This window comes from Myotis myotis, unplaced genomic scaffold (assembly GCF_014108235.1).
Source record: "Myotis myotis isolate mMyoMyo1 unplaced genomic scaffold, mMyoMyo1.p scaffold_m19_p_3, whole genome shotgun sequence".
NCBI lineage: Eukaryota > Metazoa > Chordata > Mammalia > Chiroptera > Vespertilionidae > Myotis > Myotis myotis.
In genome coordinates this window covers 118899336-118918801 of record NW_023416335.1, presented here as the reverse complement: position 1 = coordinate 118918801, position 19466 = coordinate 118899336, and the positions used below count along the sequence as shown (strand labels likewise).

Sequence of the window (19466 nt, the reverse complement as noted above, 5' to 3'; positions counted from 1 at the left end):
ATGCCTGGGCAGGGGGCCCCCATCTCCCTCTGATCGCTTGCTCCACCCCCCACCCAAGCCTGACGCCTCTGACCCAGGCTTCAGGCCTGAGCAAGGGGACCATCATATCCCTCCAATCCCCGGCTCCGCCCCCCACCCAGGCCTGATGCCTCGGCCAGAGGGTAAACCCCCATCACCCTCCGATCGCCTGATTGGCCCCTTGACCAGGCCTGAGGCCTCCGGCAGAGGTGTCAGGCCTGGGCAGGGGACCCCCAGCTCCCCGCAGTTGCAGGCTCCGCCCCTGCCCAGGCCTAATGCCTCTGGCCTAGGCGTCTGGCCTGGGCAGCGGGAACCCGCTGCTGCAGCGGCCCCGCAATCGTGGGCTCCGCTTTAGGCCCAGGCAAGGGACCCCTAGCTCCCGGGACTGCCAGCTTCGACCGTGCCCAGCTCCCATCGCTGGCTCCACCCCTACTTCCTGCTATCACTGGCCAGGGCGGCAAAGGCGCCTGATTCTCTGATCATGGCTGGGGGGCAGGGCAAAGGCAGCCCCAGGGCCGCCTTTGCCCTGCCCCCCAGCTCTTAGCTCCTCCCTGGGTTTCAGATCACTGTCAGTGGCAGTGGGCTTCTTCCTGCTTTCCCTTTCGCCTCCCTGCATTGTGCCTACATATGCAAATTAATCGCCATCTTGTTGGCAATTAACTGCCAATCTTAGTTGGCAGTTAATTTGCATATAGCCCTGATTAGCCAATGAAAAGGGTAGCGTCGTACGCCAATTTTTCTCTTTTATTAGTGTAGATTATTCCTGTTCTACAGTGGATGAAGGTGATGCAAACCAATTGTAATGTTAATTGAGACAATCAAGTATATGGGCCTCTGGAATACAGGCCTGTAGTGCACCCTAAAGCTAAATGGAGAGGGTATTTGGATTTGTGTCATTCTATGTTTTCTATTAGGTTGAAAATTAAGTATGAAGCCACCAGAATGGTAAAGAGGCCAGATTTCTCTTATAACCAACAAAATCTAAACTGCTGTTCACAGTAGAATGAAGATGACTGACAAGCTTAATGCCTCTCACAGAGACATTTATTTGCATTTTAAACTGTGGCCAAAGCCCTTGGCCAAAGGGCATGACGCTGGAGTGGTGAGGTTTCACATATCAAGCAGGGGACATAGGGGAGCATTTTGATGCAGTGAATTGCAGCACTCCTGAAACCATCTCACTCACTCATTTATTCATTCATTATTCAATACATATTTATTAAGTGCATACTATTTGCCAGACTTTGTTCAATGCACTTGGGACACACTGGTGAACAAAATGGACAGAGATCCCTGCCCTCATGGGTTTACATTTTAGTGGGAACACAGACAATAAAGAATACAATTAATGAATAATTAAGTTATATTGTATGTTAGACAGGAATTAAAAGCCATGTAAAAAATAGAGACAGGGTGAGATTAGAAGTGCTGGGGGCAGGATGGGCATGTTGTAGTGCTAAACAGGGTGGTCAGAGTGAGGCCTATGGAGAAAATGAAATTTGAGTAAAGTCTTGAAGAAAGTAAGGGAGTTCACCAGGCGAATATCTGAGGAAACAGTGTTCTGGGCAATGGGGACAGCTAGAGGAAAGGGCTCAAGATGAGAGAGAGAGAGAGAGAGAGAGAGAGAGAGAGAGAGAGAGAGAGATATTCCTGAAGTCTTTGGGGAACAGAAAGGAGACCAGTGTGGTTGAAACAAGTGGGAGAGCAATAGGAGAGGAAAAGACAAGAGAAGTTGTGCACGGCTGTTTATGTGGGTCCTTGCAGGCTGCTCTAAGGGCCTTGGTGTTTCCTAAGTGAAATGGGGAACCATTGGAGGGCTTTGAGCAGAGCAGTGCTGTGATGTGACATTTTAAATGGATTATTCAGTTTTATTGAGAACAAACCACAGTAGGGGTGGGGATGGAGGTGGGGAGAGCAGGGAGAGCAGCTTCTGCATGAACCCACATGAAGGACAATATTGGCTCAGACCTGGGGGCAGCAGGGGAGACACGGAGAAGAGGATTTATCTGAAGGTAGAACCAAGAGGATTTCCTGAAGGATTACATGTGGGAGGATGAAAGGAGTCAAGAATGATTTCAGGCGTTTGCCCCATCAAATTCGATGGGGAAGGCGGTGTGAGGTGCAGGTTTTGCAAAGAAAAAGGGATTTGGTGTTTGGATATGTTAGGTCTGAGCTGTGTATTAGACACCCAAGTGGAGACCGAGGTTGGCTGGCATTCAGGAAGAGAGGTCTGGGCTGGAGATACAAACTGGATATAGACAGCTGCTTTAATTCATGGAGATGGAGAGGATCATCCCGGGAATGAGTGTGGACGGGAGGTGGGGAGGTCAGAGGGCCGGAAGATGGAGGTGCTCCCAAGAGGGAGTTGTGGGCTGCCCTGCCTGGGCTTAGGAAACCCTCTCTAGAGGAGCCCGGGCCTGCAGGGGGTGCCATGGAACTTGCTGTGGCAGAAATGAGAGGTGGAGAGAAATGGTCACTTCTTTGGAAGGAGAGGGCTCAGTAGATTCCTGCCAGAGTGGCAAACATAATTAAGAGAAGCAGGTAAGGATGCCGCAGTCGACAAACTGCGGCTCTTGAGCCACATGTGGCTTTTTGGCCTCTTGAGTGTGGCTCTTCCTAAGCCTTAGGAGTATCCTAATTAAGTTAATAACAATGTACCTACCTATACAGTTTGTTTAAAAAATTTGGCTCTCAAAAGAAATTTCAATCGTTGTACTGTTGATATTTGGCTCTGTTGACTAATGAGTTTGCCGACCACTTCAGACTAGGGCACGTGCTCCACTGCCTCCAAGGAATTAGAGAACCTGGGTCCATTAATCTGTTGACACATCTGGGCACCACGGCCTTGTCTAGGTGGCTCCGCCCTCCCGCCCTTTCTCTCTCCCCTCCCCTCATCCTCTCCTCCTCATATGTGACTTCTACAACCGCCCTGATTATAATTGATCAGACAGAATCACGGAATCACGGCTCATTTTGCAGTTTTGTTCAGTGGCCCGATATGCAAAGAGACTGGTAGTTGGGCAGATTGTAGTCCCCCCTGTTGGAATTCCGCTCACAGAGGCCTTCCCGTCGTGGATGGCCGCTCAGGGATGCGCTTGTGCTGCCCAGGATAACTGGGGCGGGTGGCTGGAGGTGGCGGGGCGCAAGACGGGTGTCCATGCGGCGCCCGCGCCCACGTCCGCCCACGCCCCGCCCCCGGGGGGCGCCGCGCGCAGCCCCCACGGCCGCCCTTTCCAGGCCCGCACCTAGCCTGCGCCCTTTTGACGTCATGTGGGCAGCAGGGCTGGTCGGCGGCGTGGCCGAGGGCCGAGCTTGTGCTCAACCAGGGGCTCGGTCCGCGCCGTGCGCCCTGCGTCGTGCGCCCGGTCTCCGCGCGCCGCCGCCGCCGCCGCGCCACATCTGGAAGCGTTCAGCGCGTCTGCCTCCAGCGCGCCGGGCGGGCGGGGAGGGCGCGGGCGCGGGCGCGGCGGCGGGCTGGGCTGGAGGCGGTGAGCGCGGCGCTCTCGCGTGCCCGTGTCTCCCTCTCTCTGCCTCTGCAGAAACAGCTCCTGCCAGAACGGCGCTCGGCGCGGAGCGGCGGAGCCTCTTCCTGCCTCCGCGCCTCCGGAGTTGCGGGAGCTTCTTGACACAGCGGAGCCGAGCCGGGGCCTCGGGTCTGGCCTGAGCAGCGAGACTCTTCTGCCCCTCGGGCCCTCCTGGTCTGGGGTCCGTCGCTGCCCTCGCCCCTCCTCTCTGCCTCTTCTCGCGCCGCCTCCCTTGGTTGATTTTTTCAAACGGTGAAGCCGCCAGAGGTGCGGGGCTAAATTCTTGGAAGGGGCCCGGATGTACTGAGGATGCATTACAATTTCACTCGAGGAGGCAATAGTGGAAAGGAGCAGTTTTTGGTGTTTGATGCAATAATGGGAATCAGGTAATCATCAGAAGGGAAGAAGAAACACCGCAGCTCCACAGCTTCCTTGAATTTTGCACGAAAGCCGCCAGCCTCGGAGGAGGGATTAATCCAGACCCGCTGAGGGTGTTTTGACATTTCTGCCTCTTTGTGGCTTCTTCGCTTTTTAGAACAATTTTTGGTGGATGGTCAATGAAAACACGAGGATGTACATCCCAGAGGAAAACCACCAAGGTAAGGCTGGCCCCACCGCCTGGCCAAGGCCCTGGCGCGGGCTCCGGACCTCCCCGCCCGGCTCCGGCTCGCCGCGGGGGACGGTCCCTGCGGAGTTGCCTGGGTCGCCTCCGCCTCGCCCGAGCGGCGGGACCCAGGCCCACACCCCGCGAGACCGAGCGGAAAATTCCCGCCCCTCCCCCTCTCGTGCCGGCTTCTTCGGCGCATGTGTTTCCTATGAAATTCCAGGCGAGGGGGAAAAGTTCCCCAAGTGTCTGATTCTGCCTCGCTTTTTCAGGTTTGCCTGGAAAGCCCAACTGCCCGGTCCGCCGCGCGTAGGGAAAGGGGCGCCGCCGTCCTCCAACCCTGCCGGCTGGGGTCCCTCGCTTCGCTCGGGGCGCGGCAGGGAGCGCGCGCGCGCACCCCGCACCAGGCCGGCCCCGCGCCCGGGCCGCCGCCCGGCGTCCCACTGGCTTCCAGGGGCCCCTGCTCTGGGCTGCGCGCTCAGGGAGCCGCGGATGCAGATGTGAGTCTGCGCCTCACCCCCACCGCTGACCTACACCCATCCGCCTCGCCACTGTCATTGACCCCGAGGGTGCCCACGCCCCGTGTGTTCTTATTCGCACCCACATATATATAGGCTAGCACCTGAGGATGGAAGCGGTAAGAGTCGGGAGGTGTGTGGGCTTTGCTTTTTCATGTCTTAAGGACATAATTAAAAGGTGTGCCCAGCTCACAGGGCTCCACACTGTTGCCCAGTGTTCTCCAAGCATCTCCATCATGGGCATCAAGTGTCACCAGCTCCCCCTGTGAGGGGAGAAAGGCTTTCAAGTAACTCCCCACTTCCTGGAAACTTTCTCCCCCGCCCCCCTTATTAACAAGTTATTATTTTTGGCATCACTCAGCAATTAAGGTCACGATGGAGCGTAGAGGGGTGGTCTGGCTGCAGGGTGGCAGCCTCCGGCTCTCTCCCTGTCTGTTTTCCAAGGCTTTCTCTGTCTCTTTGGGTGTTGCCGCTCCTTTTTCTCTTCCAGTTTCCCAATCCTCCCTGTTTACACTCTTCCGTACCATCTCTTCCTCCCGAATACCTGTCGCTGTTGGTCCTGTTACTTATTGGGGTACTTCAAGTGATCCTCTGAGGACCAGCCTGGGGGAGGGGCTGTCTCCATGTTTCTTTTTGCCAGCCTCCTTCTTTCTTTTGCCCCCATTTCCACCATTTGGGGACAGTGCCCCTACCCTTAGAGCAGGGGTGGGGAACGTCGGGCCAGCCTTATAAGGCCCGCGAAATCATTTGGTCTGGCCCTGCCAAGGCATTAGGAGTGAGTTAATTAAATGTTTGGCCAAATATAGCAGACTAATTTTTAAGTTGATAATTTTGTATGGCCCCTGAGTGATGTTATAAATATCCAAATGGCCCTTGGTGGAGAAAAAGGTTCCCCATCCCTGCTTTAGAGCCAGAGGCTGCCAGGCACCCTACCTGCCTGGTCTCTATCCATCTTCCATCCCGAAACTGATTTGGGAGCTAATTGTCCCTCTGCTATCGAGTTTGGGTGGCAGTGTGGGGATTTTGGCCTCTTTCGGGAGGAAGAATTTTGTCAAGAGACATGAGTCCTAGGGTAAGCTGGGGCTTTGGGGTCACAAAGGCAGCTCTGTCCCTTGGTTTCTCTACCCCGTGTCCCAACCCCCACCTGTTCCCCGTCCCTTTCCTAGCTCTTGGAATAGTGGATGGATTAGGAGGGAGGGAATGGGAGACACCAAGGAAAGGGTGATATTTGTGAAGAGCAGGGGTGGTATTCTCCCCTCCAAGTTCTCAGCTCAGTTTAAGCCGCCTTGAAGAGGAGAGCGCAGTAGTATTGTTCTTACTCTACTAACAATGGCAGTGTACTGTGGTAATGATTATTATTCACATAATGATAACCTTAAATAGTTCACAAGCGCTCCTCTTAGTGCAGGATAAACCCCTTCTTAGCCCTTTTCCTTTCTTTTGCCCCTTTGTCCCCCAGCAGCCCCCTCCTCACACACACATGCAGGGAGCAGACAAAAGTAGGAGCTGACCCTGGAGAGGTTTGTGCAAAGATGGAGGGGAAGGGAGCGAGCAGGCAGGGCTGGGAGCTCTGCCTTTCCAGCAACATGCCTACGAACACTATGGCAACCTGGATTCCAGTTCTCTCCCTAGAAGCTGCAGTGATTATATAATTCACAGGAGTGATTTTGCCTCCATTCCTGGATGCGGCTTTCAGGTGAAGGAGCACCAGGATCCCTGTCTCCCTCCATTTCCCACCCCCTCTCTCTGCCTCTTTGGCATGGCCCAGGTGTTTTGGGGGGAGAAAGGAGAAGGGTGACAAAGGTGGGGAGAAGCAGACTCGGAAGAGCATAAATATTTACAAGGAAGGGGCTGTTGTGAGTTAATAACCAAAGGGGCAATGAAACATAATTGGGGGTTAGAATTTCAGGAGAGAGAGGAGAAACCAAATGATTACCTCAGAGCAGTGATGATGAGGAACCAAAGAAGAGAGAACTGAAAAAGTTGCCAGTGGCGGGGCTCCTCTTCCTGACAGGCTCAAAGGCACTGACCACATCGGCCCTTTCTCTCCCAGCTTCTCTCTCTTTAGTGTGTGTGTGTGTGTGTGTGTGTGTGTGTGTGTGTGTGTGTTGAGAGTCCAGGCATGGAGGTGGTGGTCCGTGCATGGGAACAGCCTGTAAGTTCCCTGAAGGACAGGCTTCTGGCCCTGGGTTTCAGGCTGGAAATGGCTCATGTAGGCCTCACCCCTACTGCCCTCTCTGCTTGGTCCCACCCTATCCTTCCACTTTTCTGGGCTGATTTTCCATTTTGGTCTACAGCTAGCAAATGAGTTTCTTAATAGTCAAGCATTTAACAAATAAAACATTGGTATGTCCCTCATCTGCTGGAGGCAGGGAAGAGGGGAGAAACATGTTCTGGGAGTGGAAGACACAGTGTGCTTTCCTTTTAACTACTCGGCAACACAGCAGAATAGTAATTATAATAAAGGAATAATAATGATCATAGTTAACTCTCTTTACAAATAAATGGTCAAAGGCCAATGTTGCTTGCACCTCAGCTTGTGCAGGTTAAAGAAAGCATGGCATTAGCTTCTCTTTCTCTGGATACTGCATGAAGGAAACTGGAGAAAGAGGACGACTGAAGTTCAAAATATTGTTCCTAGTATTGCTCAGATATTTTGCAGCATATCAGAATACTATATACAAGACTATAAGAATCAGTTCATCATTTCAATAGAGCACATGCTAATAGTGTTCAGTGCATAATGCACACACACACACAAACACAATAGGGAAAAGCTCTTGTAAATTACACAAGAGCCTAGTGCACTTTGGGGGCCCAGTGTGTTGCAGAATAATATTGGTATTGTAGTCTCCTAAGACTGGACATTTCTACCTCATATTAAGTGGAGAATTGTTCTCTACAGGTAGATGCTCCTCTGCAGGTATAGTACTCTGCAAATGCAATGGTGACCCAGTAGCCCCTGGAGCCATCTCTGAGTCTTGGTGATGACTTAGGACTCTTCCTTCAGTTTTCTCTTTGAGGTAACTGCCCGAGGTGGGTTCTTCTGTGTATAAGGCCTAGACTGAAGGAGTCCAAGGAGCATACTGAATGGGGCTTCTGAGGCCCAATCCCATCTCTTCATCCCCACTTCCTAGTCCAGGCCCTGGCTCATTTTAGGCCCTTAATACATGTCTGAATGAATGCTTGCCTGCGTGAACCAATGAATGCACACCCAGCAAGACCTAAAGGGGCTGTAGTTTCTGCCTCACCCAGTAGGTGGCGCTCCAGGGCTTAGGAGTCAGCACAGGGGCACTCCTGTTGGGTTTGGTGGGGAAGATGTCAGAAGGGTTTGGAGAGAATTTCCTGTCTGCAGTGCCTCTTTCGTCTTGCCCATACCTCCCCCCGTACAGAGAACTCCAAAGACCAGTGTGTGTCCCCATGCCACCACACACACATATCAGTATGATGAGTCCCTTGGTGACTTTGCCACCCTCTGGCCATGAAAACCCACTTTGGATTTCTCTCACTCTATTGCACACTCTTACCTCAGACTTCTGTTTACCTTTAGCACAGACAGCATCCTACAGAGCCTTGAGGGCGCCTTTTGGGTGATTAGCTGAATTTGTTATGGCTGTGTATTAATTTTCTCCCTAATTTACCATGGATGGTTTAATCAGAGGGGCTAGTGGAGCATGAGGCGACCTAAAAATTGGGATCTGGAAACCCTAACCTATAGGGTTACAAAACTTGTCAGCTCAAAGATAAGAAAACATTTCCCTAACTTTATTAAGGAAAAAAACAAAAACAACTGGGTATACTTCACAGCTGATTTCTGTTTATGAGTCTGGCTGGTCTCCTGCTGGGGTAATGGCAGAACAGCTCCGGAGACCTAGCTTAGGAAATGACTGAGATTTGTTCTCATTTTCAGTGATGTTTTCCAACTCCTGGTGTTTTCTTTTCTATCTCTTTCTTCACTTGGCTTTCTTAGTTGTTGTGGCAAGTTCTGTGAGGTCTGAGAAACCCCCTGTCACCGTGTTAAGAGAGGCTGACAGCACTTTCTTCCTTTTACAGTAATTCTCCCTGCCTGGTGTTACAGCTGTTTGTTATTTGGTAGTCACAGGTCAGCCAGCGTCCTCCCAATCATTCCTTCCGGGACTCTGGAATCAGTGCTCAGCATTCAAAATCAGGGGACAATTTTATTTTCTAAGGTGGACTAAAGAAAGCTGATAGATTGGGAAACACCTGGAGACTTAATGGCGAGACTCATTAGCAAAATAATCACACTGATTTAGTCTGTTTTTAGAGTCCATCCTTCTTGTTGCCTAAGTGAGTGATGGGCAGAGTAGAGGAGAGCAGAAGACTGACAAAAAAAGGCACGGGAATTGTTCTGCAAAATATCAGGTGCTAATATTTAGCGACATGAGTGTTAAACATTCTGATAATGAAACAACACTCCAAGCCATGACTGTCATTATTAAAATAATTTATATAAAATACTTGTTTATATGTACCTGAAGGTTAGATACTCTATAAAAAATGTGACAGGATCCCTTCGCAAAAATGGAATGCTTTTCACTGCTGTTTGAAAGGTAGGTGCGGAGACTTTAATGGAACCTATCACGGGAAAAGCAAAATGGAGGGCCGAAGTAACCAATGTGATTGTTTGAACCTAAAACCTAGGTACTGTGGAAGAGGTCTTCTGCATCTTAACTTCTGGATGGCAGCTTATTTGTTCAAGACCAGGCCTCCCTGGCCCAATGTCACATGTCAGCAGACTTCCTTGCTGTTTCCTGCCAGGCTTTAGGAGCGCTTGGAGGCAGCTGCTTGTGGCCAGAATGGAACTGGAGTGGAGTCTCAGGTTCCAGGAACCTTGGGACCCTGAGAGCCTTGCTGCAGTTCCAGCCTTGTGCACTGTGTGGGGGGAGCCCAGGAGGGCTGCCTTGAGGAGCAGAGCTGTGAAATGCCTGGGACTTCAGGGAGCAGGGCTGGCGGGAGGGAGATGGAGCAACACAGGAAGAGGCCCAGCTGACAGGGGGTGTCTGTGGGGTAATTTGGGGAGCACAGTTACCACTTATGGAACTGAGTTAAATTTAAATGGAATTTAAAGGACATAAGGAGAGCAGTTTGGGCTTGGAGCTAAGGAGGCAAATAGAGGTTGAAAATAGACTCTTCTCCAGAGATCAAGGGAAGTAAAGGAATAGTTAATCTGGCTTTGAACAGAGGATGAGGAATGGGGACGGTTAACTGGCAAGAAGCCAAAACCTCTCAGTTCCCCCCTCTTCTAAAAATCCTCCAAACCATGCTCTCTAGAACCTACTCACTTTAAAATGGCCTTCTTGTGCTGTCCCATGTATGTGTGTGTGAGTGTGTGTGTGTGTGTGTGTGTGTGTGTGTGTGAGAGAGAGAGATGGGGTGGACTCATGTGCTTTGAAGGTTTGTTAGACAGACATAGAATAAATGCAATGTCTCTTTGGGAATTTACTTTCTAGGATCAAAACATCTTATGGGTAAAAGGACCTATAGGGGCAAACTCTGTTTCCAGTTGAGAAAACAGAGGCTCCTAGAGAGTCAGACACTCAGGCAGGGATGTGACAGAAAAATTCTTCATTCTCGTTTCCCACCTGCTTTCTTTGACCACCTTGGTGTATGTTAAACCCAGGAGGAGAGCATTGCTTAGTGTTTCTGGTTAGTAAACCTCTTAACCTTTCCATGTCCTCCCTGCCCTCCCCCCAAACCTACTTTTGTACTGGCTAAAATAACTTCTGAGATGTTAGATTTGGAAACAGCATGAGGAGTAGGTAGGGGTATCTATCATTGGAAGGGTTTAAAAATAATTTTTTCCACTGTAAAGTTCATACATGTCCATAAGGAACTCCAGAATAATTCAGTTTGCTATTTTGTCTGCAAATGGATATACCTCCAAGCCTTTTTTATTTGCTCCTTTCCTTTCTGCCCCAATCTAGGCTTGTTTCAGCCTCTCAGGGAGAGTGGGGTGATGAGAGCAGACTGTGTTATAGGACTTCCCTTGACGAGCTGTTGGGCGTTCTTTGTGGACTGGCCAGCTCTGCTGTTGGCCAAGGCACGGAGACATAGATTAACTACACAGGATGAAAACCGTGGAGACATTTAGGTCGCAGCTGGCCCGAGGACAGGCTGCCATGAATTTTTCTGAGTTGGAAGAACAAAGGCTTCTCCTTGCTTCCTTTTCAGGGTTGGTCTCCTAGGACGATTCTTATTTCTTCCCAGGGGACATGGAAATAAAGAGTTGTGGCCTAAATTCAGCACATGGAAGGGAATTCATCTAGGACCTGCCTCTGACATTCCCATCATCCTTGAAGTGTTCATGGGCTCACTTGTTGATACGTTCACACATTGTCTCCCAGAAACTGAGGGGCCTTTGAGGCGGTTTTGGTCTCTAGCTTTACGACAGAGGCACGAGCCAGACTTTGCTTACAGATGTGGCCTTTGAGATCCCTGGGGGATGCCACCATTTCAAAACATAGTATTGCGATAATTTCATGAAATATTCAAGCTGCCAATTTGCCAACAGGGGTTTCTGTTTCTTTTCATACACTCGGCTACACATGGTGCTGCCCGCTTGAGCCAGCTAAAAGGGAAATAAAGTAATCTTGTCTCCTGTCCTTTAGAGAACCAAGCCAAAATCCAGACAGTAAATGAATGTTCTTCCCGTATTGCCTGTGGGCAGAAATGTTGTCTTGATTACTCAATTAAGCTCTATTTACTTTGTAACCATTGTGTCATGTTCAGTCATACACATACACATACACACATATTTCCTTCCAAAATAATTCATGTTGGGCTACAACCTTTCAAAGATACTAGTTAGCAAAAGAGAGGAAAAAAAGATGAAATACATAAGGCTATGACTGGACTCAGTCTCTGTCTTGATCTCTTTCTCTGAGAGTTTTGAAGGAATCAGGTCTCATATTTTTAATCCATAAAATGGAGATAATAGTCTTTATCCAGTCAAATTCTTGGGACGTCTGTGAGGCTCTGAATGGAAAAATAAGTGTGAATCACTGTGCAAATATCAGTTATTCTTATCAAAGAGCAGAGCACTAGAGTTTGAAAAAGCAGCACCATAGAACAACTTTCAAAGCATTTCAAACAGCTTTTTACATGTTGTTGGATGGCTGACATTCAGAATTTCAAGGATGGAAATGTAAAACAAAGAGAAACAGAATCTGAGGTGCTTTGGCTAATACCAGAGGAATCAAGGGAGAAGTGAAAAATCAGTGAAGAGTCCTGGCATGTAGGTTTTCTTGACAACTGTCAGCCTTCCTCAGGCCAGCAGGATCCCAGGTCTGTGGGACCATTTGGAATACAGGGTTTCCTTATGCCCAGCAGCTGTTCACTCCATGCTGCCATCTTCTCACAGCTGAGGCAAAGGCTCCCTGCCTTCAGCCTAGGCAGGAAATAGGGCCACTGAGAGCAGGAAGGACACCACCTGGGCAAATAAACTCCCCGCTTTCCAACATGAATTCCCCAAATCTAAACACAACCCCTCAGTTCAGAAGGACCAACTGCCTAGAAAATAAAACTTTGCTTTAAATGTAAACCTCAGCTTTGAATAGTAAACTAATTTTTTTTTAATATAGCAAACTAGAGGCCCTGTGCATGAAACCCATGCACTTGGCGGGGGGTGGTCCCTCAGCCTGGCCTGTGCCCTCTTGCAGTCTGGGAGTCCTCGGGGGATGTCCATGGGGAGTGGGCCTAAGCCAGCAGTCGGACATCCTTAGTGCTGGTGTGGAGGCAGGAGAGTCTCTGGCCACTGCTGCTGCACTCGCTAGCTGTGAGCCCGGCTTCTGGCTGAGCGGCGCTCCTGTGTTGAGTGTCTGACCCCTGGTGGTCAGTGTGTGTCATAGCAACCGGTCTTTCTGTTGTTTGGTTGATTTGCATATTAGCCTTTTATTATATAGGAAGTTCTAGAGGTTTATAGATAAAGGGAGGGAACAGTTCCATATAGCATCTTGAGATACTTATCAGAATAGAAAAGGACTATAATTTCACATCTTAAGTGACAGATTAGCTTTTAGTTTCCTGAAGCAAAAATAACCTTGTCATCAATGAGTGGCCTGGATAACTTGTAATTAAGTGTGCCTTGCTCCCCACACCAACCTCCTCCCTCTCCCAGCCCCTTCTCCTATGATCCACGGAGTCATCATGTTTTCATTTTTATTAAAAAAATAAACTATATTGAAGAATAATATCTATGTCTTCATATTTATGGAATGGGGTAGGAATGATAACTACCACTTGTTGAATGCCTGGTGTCTCCAGCAATGTTTTTGGTGCTTCATGCACTTAGTATCATGTGATCCTTAAAAATATTTTTCAGGTGGGGAAACTGAGAACCAAAGACCTTAAGTAATATGGCCAAGGTCACCCTGACAGTATTGGAACTGGAATTAAATTGAGGTCTTCTAGACTTTCAAAGCATATGTTCGTTCTGTTCTCATGAGGCGAAGAGGAGGAGGAAGAACTCACTCTCTGTCCATTTTGGGAGAAACTACCTTGAGTTAGCCTCATGGAACCTTGCTTGGGTTCGCTCTGTGGAAACTCTGCTGCCAGAGCCCCCTCGTCATGTGTGGTGGACAAACACTGAATGCTTGTTCTTCTCTTCTGGCTGCTAGGTGGTCACTTTAGGTGTCTCTCCTTGCAGTCCCTTTCCATGGCTAGTCAATCATCTCATAGTTTCTGCCTGGATGATCTTTGGTTCTGATTCCTTGGTAGACCTTACCAGAAGACCTAGACCTTTGGGCCTGGGCTTTGAGATGACCACTTCATGGGGTGGCCTTGCTTCACCATCCATTCTTGTAGTGTCTTCTCAGGAATTTCCTCTGGGGAAATAGACACTTTCCAGCACAAACAAGATTCCCATGAGTTCAGAGGACCGTCATTGCAAGCTGAGCTCCCTGGGCTGCAAGCCCTATTTATTTAGTTATTTAGTTATTGATTTTTAAATAACATCTCTGGAGATATAATTCATATACCATAAAATTCACCCTTAAAGTGTATAGTTCATTGGTTTTTAGTATTTTTACAGAGTTATGCAATCATCACCACTGTCTAATTCCTGCACATTTTCATCACCCCCTAAAGAAACCCTCTGTTCACTGGCAGTCACTCTCTATTCCCTCTCCCTCCAGCCTCTGACAACCATGAATTTACTTTCTATTTCTATGGATTTTCATGTATTATTGGCAGTGATAATAATTCTACAATTGCAGCTCACCTGTATTTTCTAACTTTGGCAGCACATTTCATGCCTCTCAGGTTTGGGTATGTTGTGACAATCTACATGATAAATGATGGAGTTAAAAGGAAGCATATGAGATTAGTTAGGGACCTTGGTGTCATTTTTAGATGAGATTAAACACTTTCTTTCAGTTACATGAAATGTGGTTTTAAGATTTATTTTAACTATTTCAGCAAAGCTAAGTCTCTAAGTCATATCGATTGATAGTTGGAGATGATGTGAATTATGACCCTTTAAACATTATTTTATTGTGGTATATATATATATAACAACATTTTCCATTTTAACCATTCATAATTATATACAATTCAGTGGCATTAATGATATTCACAATGTTGGACAATTATCGCTACTGTCTATTTACAGAATTCTTTCATTGCTCCAAATAAAAACTCTATAACCACTAAGCAGTAACTTCCCATTCTTCCCTCTCTCCAGCCTCTGGTTACCTCTAATCTACTTTCTGTTACTGAGTTTTCCTATCCTAGATATTTCATAGAAGTAGAATCATACAGTATTTGTCCTTTTGTGTCTGGCTTATTTTACTGAGCATAATGTCTTCAAGGGCCATTCATGTTATGGCATGTATCAGAACTCCATTCCTTTTCCTGGCTGAATAATATTCTACTATAAGTATAGACTACATTTTGTTTATTCATTCATCAGTCAATGGACACTTGGGCTGTTTCACCTTTTGGCTGTTGTGAATAATGCTGCTGTACACAATAGCATTCAAGTATCTGTTTGGGTCCTTGGTTTCAATTCTTTTGGGTATATATGTAGTAATGGAATTTCTGGGTGTGAATTAGAGCTTTTTAGTTATAAGAGCCCATATCCTTGTGTGGCTCCCCATGTTTGAATCCTATGTAGCTGAGACCATAGTATCAGGAAATTTTACTATGTCAGTAATGAGGGTCTCTTATTTTCTTTGGGCTCCCAGTGCCTCTATCAGTTTGACTTTAATTAGGTGTTTAACAATGTAACAGCTGCCTTTTGTTCAGGAGTGACTGATGCTGCCTCCGTTCCAAAAATAATGAAGTTCTCTAGATCCAGTTCAGTGTTCACCTCTGTGCCAACTGGGCTTTGTAACGTGGCAGGAAATGGGTGTTTGACAGGACAAAGCTATTTAGTCTGCCTGTTTCTGTCTCTCCATCTGCCTGTCTGACTAGTCCAGGAGCACCCATGCCTGTGGACAGAGGTGTCCAGTCCGGCACTCGTCAAGACCCTGGCAGAGGCTTGCCCCCTGCCTGTGGTTCGGTCCGGTTCCCCTCAGTGGCTGCTGTGTGTCTGTGCTGGTGGAGGGCTGCATGGCCTGGTTGGTGAGGGGTCCCTATCTCCCAGGTTTGGAGCTGCTTTGAGGGAGAGCCCAGGCCCCTTGCCTGCTTCTCAGACATTTAAAGGGAGGGAAAGGAGAGACAAAATGTAGAAAGAAAAGAAGCAGCCGATGGAGAGAATCAGGAAAAGAGGGAGGAGAGGACGAGAGAAGCGTGGCTGAGCAGGCGGAATCATAACCCTTGGTGGGGTTTGTGTTGGCCCCGTTTGCGACTCACAGAGCCCCTCTCCAATCTTGGGGTGGCTATTTTTTTGTAATTGTTTTACCTAAAAGTAATAACATCACCTTATATTTTGACTGTTCCAAATACCTTTTAAATACTTTTCATGTCTACTATTTTATCCATTCTTAAAAAAAATCTGTTAAAATAGTGGGACAAGTTTTATTATTCCCACTTATTCAGATGAAGAAACCTGGACTTAGAGAATCTGAACAACTTGCCTGGTTAGGCAAGGGGGGGGGGGGGACCTAGTCAGATTTTTTTGAGTGAATATTGTATATTAGACTTTATTGTATGTTTTATCCTTGGTGGCCTCACATATGCTATTCCATTTATTCCTTAAAGGAACTGTGTTAAAGTTGAACAGCCTTTTGGTGACAGAATATGCTAGAACCACCATCTCTTGACTCTGGTTCAACTTCTTTTGGTAGCCTGACTCTATCATCTGTTAGGGCACTGTGTCCTGACTTATGTACAGATTTCAAAGCTTCATAAATATTGAACCTGTATGAGCCTATGCATCTTTTCACCCATACCTAGTTCCCTGATGGGTGAATTCACCTGGTGTGTGTGTGTGTGTGTGTGTGTGTGTGTGTTCTTTCCTAGATTAATACAGTTCAGTATGCTAAGAAAGAAATGCAGGTCAGGCACTTCGAAGGCTGATACACTTAATCTAATCCATCTATTGGTAAATTCCTCCTTTGTCGGCTCTGCCTTCACACCTCCTCCCTGGTCCTGCTCACAGGGGTATGTTGGCCACTGTCTGGAGCTGAAAGGTTGCGTAGTGTTTCCCTAAGGTCAAAGCCTCTGTTGCCATGTCTGGCTGCCCAAGACATCCTGGGGGTCTGACTACCCATCCTATGGGATTGCAGTGACTCAGGTTTCGTATTTGGACTGCAGCGGATAGGATCTTGTGGCTCTGTTTTTCAATTATTTGAAAGGCAAAATGTTGACCTTTGTCTAGCTGTCTGAAAGACCAGGAGATAAGAAGTCTTTTCCCAGGATAAATTGACTGTGAAATGTCTCTGAAAATGGGGTATCTCATGCCAGTTGTGGTGAAATAATCTTAAATTGTTTGTTTCCCTCCCAGAATTGGGATGGTTAGTCATCCACAGAAAGTTACTGAGCATCTGCTCTAAGCAGGCAGTTTGCTCACAGGATCTCTGGATTCCAGGAGACCTGGATTCAAGGTTGCAACACCTCAATTATCTTTTCCTTTAGGAAGTGTATAATCTAATAGGAGGTAAGATATACACTCACATACACAGACACCTAGATCCCACACTGTAATAAAAGAGCATGCTTGATGTTACAGGAGGTAAAGATGGGAGGCTCACAGGTTTAAAGGAGGGTGGTATAGTCACATGGAATAAATGGAGAAAGCATATATGAAGGTGGTCACATAGCTGAACCTTGAAAGGATGGACAGAAATAAGGCAGTGAGGAAGGGTGGACATTCCCAACATGAAGAAGGTACAGTCAATAATGTGTTGAAAGGCATATGCGTTGAATTTTAAAGGAATAGTGAGTTTCCTTAGAGCACAGGTTAATGTGCAGGAGAAGTGGGAGAGAAGGTTGGAATGGCAGGAAAGGGGTAACGTAGAGAGACTTTATATTGGGCTGAGGAGTTTGCACCCCATTTGGTAGGCAGTGGAGGGCCATTGAAAGTGAGTGAGGGACTGGTGTGATCAGAGGCTGGTCAGGTAGCAGGGCAGAGGATGAGGTGAGGGTGCTAAGCCAAAGGTAGAGGGACAGTTCTAAGGCTTTTGCCATAGTCCAGGCAAGAGAGGGAAGAAGGGATTTTTCTCAACAAAAGCAAGAGAGTAAGAGAGTCCTTTGCTGTTATCTAGATGAGAAGGGGAGAGGGTGGATTTGGAGGACAAATAGAAGATACCCAGTATACATGCAGAATTAGAGTTGTTTTTTTAAAGGTGATATTTGAAGCTGTGGAAATGGATGAAAGGAAATGGTGAAGAAGCTGAAGACAGAGCCCTTAAGTGACAGGAAGGGGATAAAATAGAGGAGATAGAGCAGGAGTGGTCAGGAAAGTGGGAGGAGAGCCTTGCTGCTGCGGGGCCAGAGGGCAGGGAGAGGCCACTGCTATCAGTGTTGAATGGAGTAGTGGAAAGGGAAGGTGGGAAGTGAGAAAACCCCACTACATTGGATGATTTGGGTATAATCAGTAGACTCTGGTCAGAATGATTGTTGTGCAGGCCGACTGCACAGTGTTGAGGTATGGTAAGCATGAAATGGGGCAGGGCTCATGTGGACCATTCTTTCAAGAGTTTTGACTGTGAATGAAAAAAGAGAGAATGGATTTGTTGGCACAGGAGAGATTGGAAAAGGCAAATTGGAGGAGGAGATTGATAGAAGAAGGCAGTAGGCAGTGGGGTCACGGACAGGCAGGGAGGTGGAATAATATCTTCAGAAACAGACACGAGGTAGCAGAGGATGAGAAATATAGAGTGATATTTGGCAGGTAGCACTTTAAAAGGAGATATTCGTGGCCTCAGAGAGGGGAGAGCTGGATTCTGAGAGAGAGGAGGGCAGCTTGGAGTGGAGTTTGAGTTTGAAAAGACAGGAAGAGGTAAGAGTCAGTAGAAAAATGCAAGGGACATCCCAAAGAAATCACTAATGGTTCCTAAGTCTGAGAGGGAATCCAGCTGAGGTCAGGAGGCATGAGTTAGGGGCCAGCAATGGTTAGCATTCCTGAGAATGGCTCCCTAGAATTGAGTTTGGCAAAGTGACATAGGTCAATGGGGCAAAGAGCTCTAGTTCTATAAGGAGATAAGTGAAGCTATTAGAGTTGATATGGAGACTTGGGGTGGCTGGTGGGAATGAAGGTTCCAGGACTCATATTTTAGTAGGAGTTGGAAGTCTGACTGCTCTAGCCTGCCCCTGTTTACAGATTATTTATCAGAATAGTGGTTGGCCCCTTGAGATCTGAATGGATGTACAAAGGGGTTGGTGGACTTTTTTGGGGTTGCATGAGAACAGGAAGATGGTAAACCTGAGTGGTGAGGATGATGGAAGCGTTAGGAGAGTTGATGCAGGGTGGTAGGAAAGTAGTACCAGTTGCCTGCCCAGGAACAGTGTGTTGTGACAGTCTCTGGGGATCGTCGTAGCCAACCCTGTGGCCACCATTTCACCCTGTCTAGCCTCATCTAGAAAACCTACCTGCAGCGTCTGGCCTTATTCTGGTGAAACTCAAGGGCAGCACTGACTCCAGCTCTATCTCTTGAGGGACCTGGTCAGAAAGCTGTGGGTTTTTCCCTTTTTCTTATTGCAGCGAGACTTGGTCAGAATGCACTGTTTCCCTCCAAGTATATCAGTTTGGAATGAGCTTGGTCCACATGGATAGGTTTTCTCAGTGCCACCTGCTGTCACTCTCCAGACAGCTGGTCTTAGGCATTTCTTTAGCATTTGACTTTGATAGAATGAAAAAGGAGAAAAGAAGATACCAAAGAAGAAAATGACTGGCTGAAACCGGTTTGGCTCAGTGGATAGAGCGTCGGCCTGCGGACTGAAAGGTCCCAGGTTCGATTCCGGTCAAGGGCATGTACCTGGGTTGCGGGCACATCCCCAGTAGGAGATGTGCAGGAGGCAGCTGATCGATGTTTCTCTCTCATCGATGTTTATAACTCTCTATCTCTCTCCCTTCCTCTCTGTAAAAAATCAATAAAATATATTTAAAAAAAAAAAAGAAAATGACTGGAAGAAAAATGTTCTTGGGTTTGGTGAAGCAATGGGATGGGCCTGGTGTCCCTGAGAAATGGCCATGATTCTTCTTCAAGACATCCGCAGGTATCACAGTGTGTAGTCACATCAGGCACACTTGGGCCATGGACAGGCACAGGTCAGTGCCTCCTACATGGTTACATTTAGGTCATGGTCTTTTCGACAGGGAGAGGATAAAATGGCAATAAATGCCATCTAGCTTGTGTTTTTCAGGCTCAGAAGGAAATGAATGTAAATTCAAAACCCAAG

General features: G+C 47.7%; 1 protein-coding gene across 11 annotated transcripts in view; it reads left to right on the top strand.

The window, feature by feature from the left end:
• CACNA1C (calcium voltage-gated channel subunit alpha1 C) overlaps window positions 1-19466 on the top strand; it is a 698738-nt gene that overhangs the window by 89829 nt on the left and 589443 nt on the right. For 4 of the 11 annotated variants that reach the window (XM_036302128.1, XM_036302130.1, XM_036302129.1 and 1 more), the window contains exon 1: window positions 3463-4141. The exons of 1 other annotated variant lie outside the window; for it this stretch is intronic. In XM_036302128.1, the coding sequence (XP_036158021.1) occupies window positions 4093-4141 (49 nt within the window). In that variant the 5' untranslated portion in view covers window positions 3463-4092. Of the gene's footprint in view, window positions 1-3458; window positions 4142-19466 lie in introns of those variants that run through there. 6 more of the 11 variants (XM_036302134.1, XM_036302126.1, XM_036302125.1 and 3 more) reach the window with 3 other exon arrangements.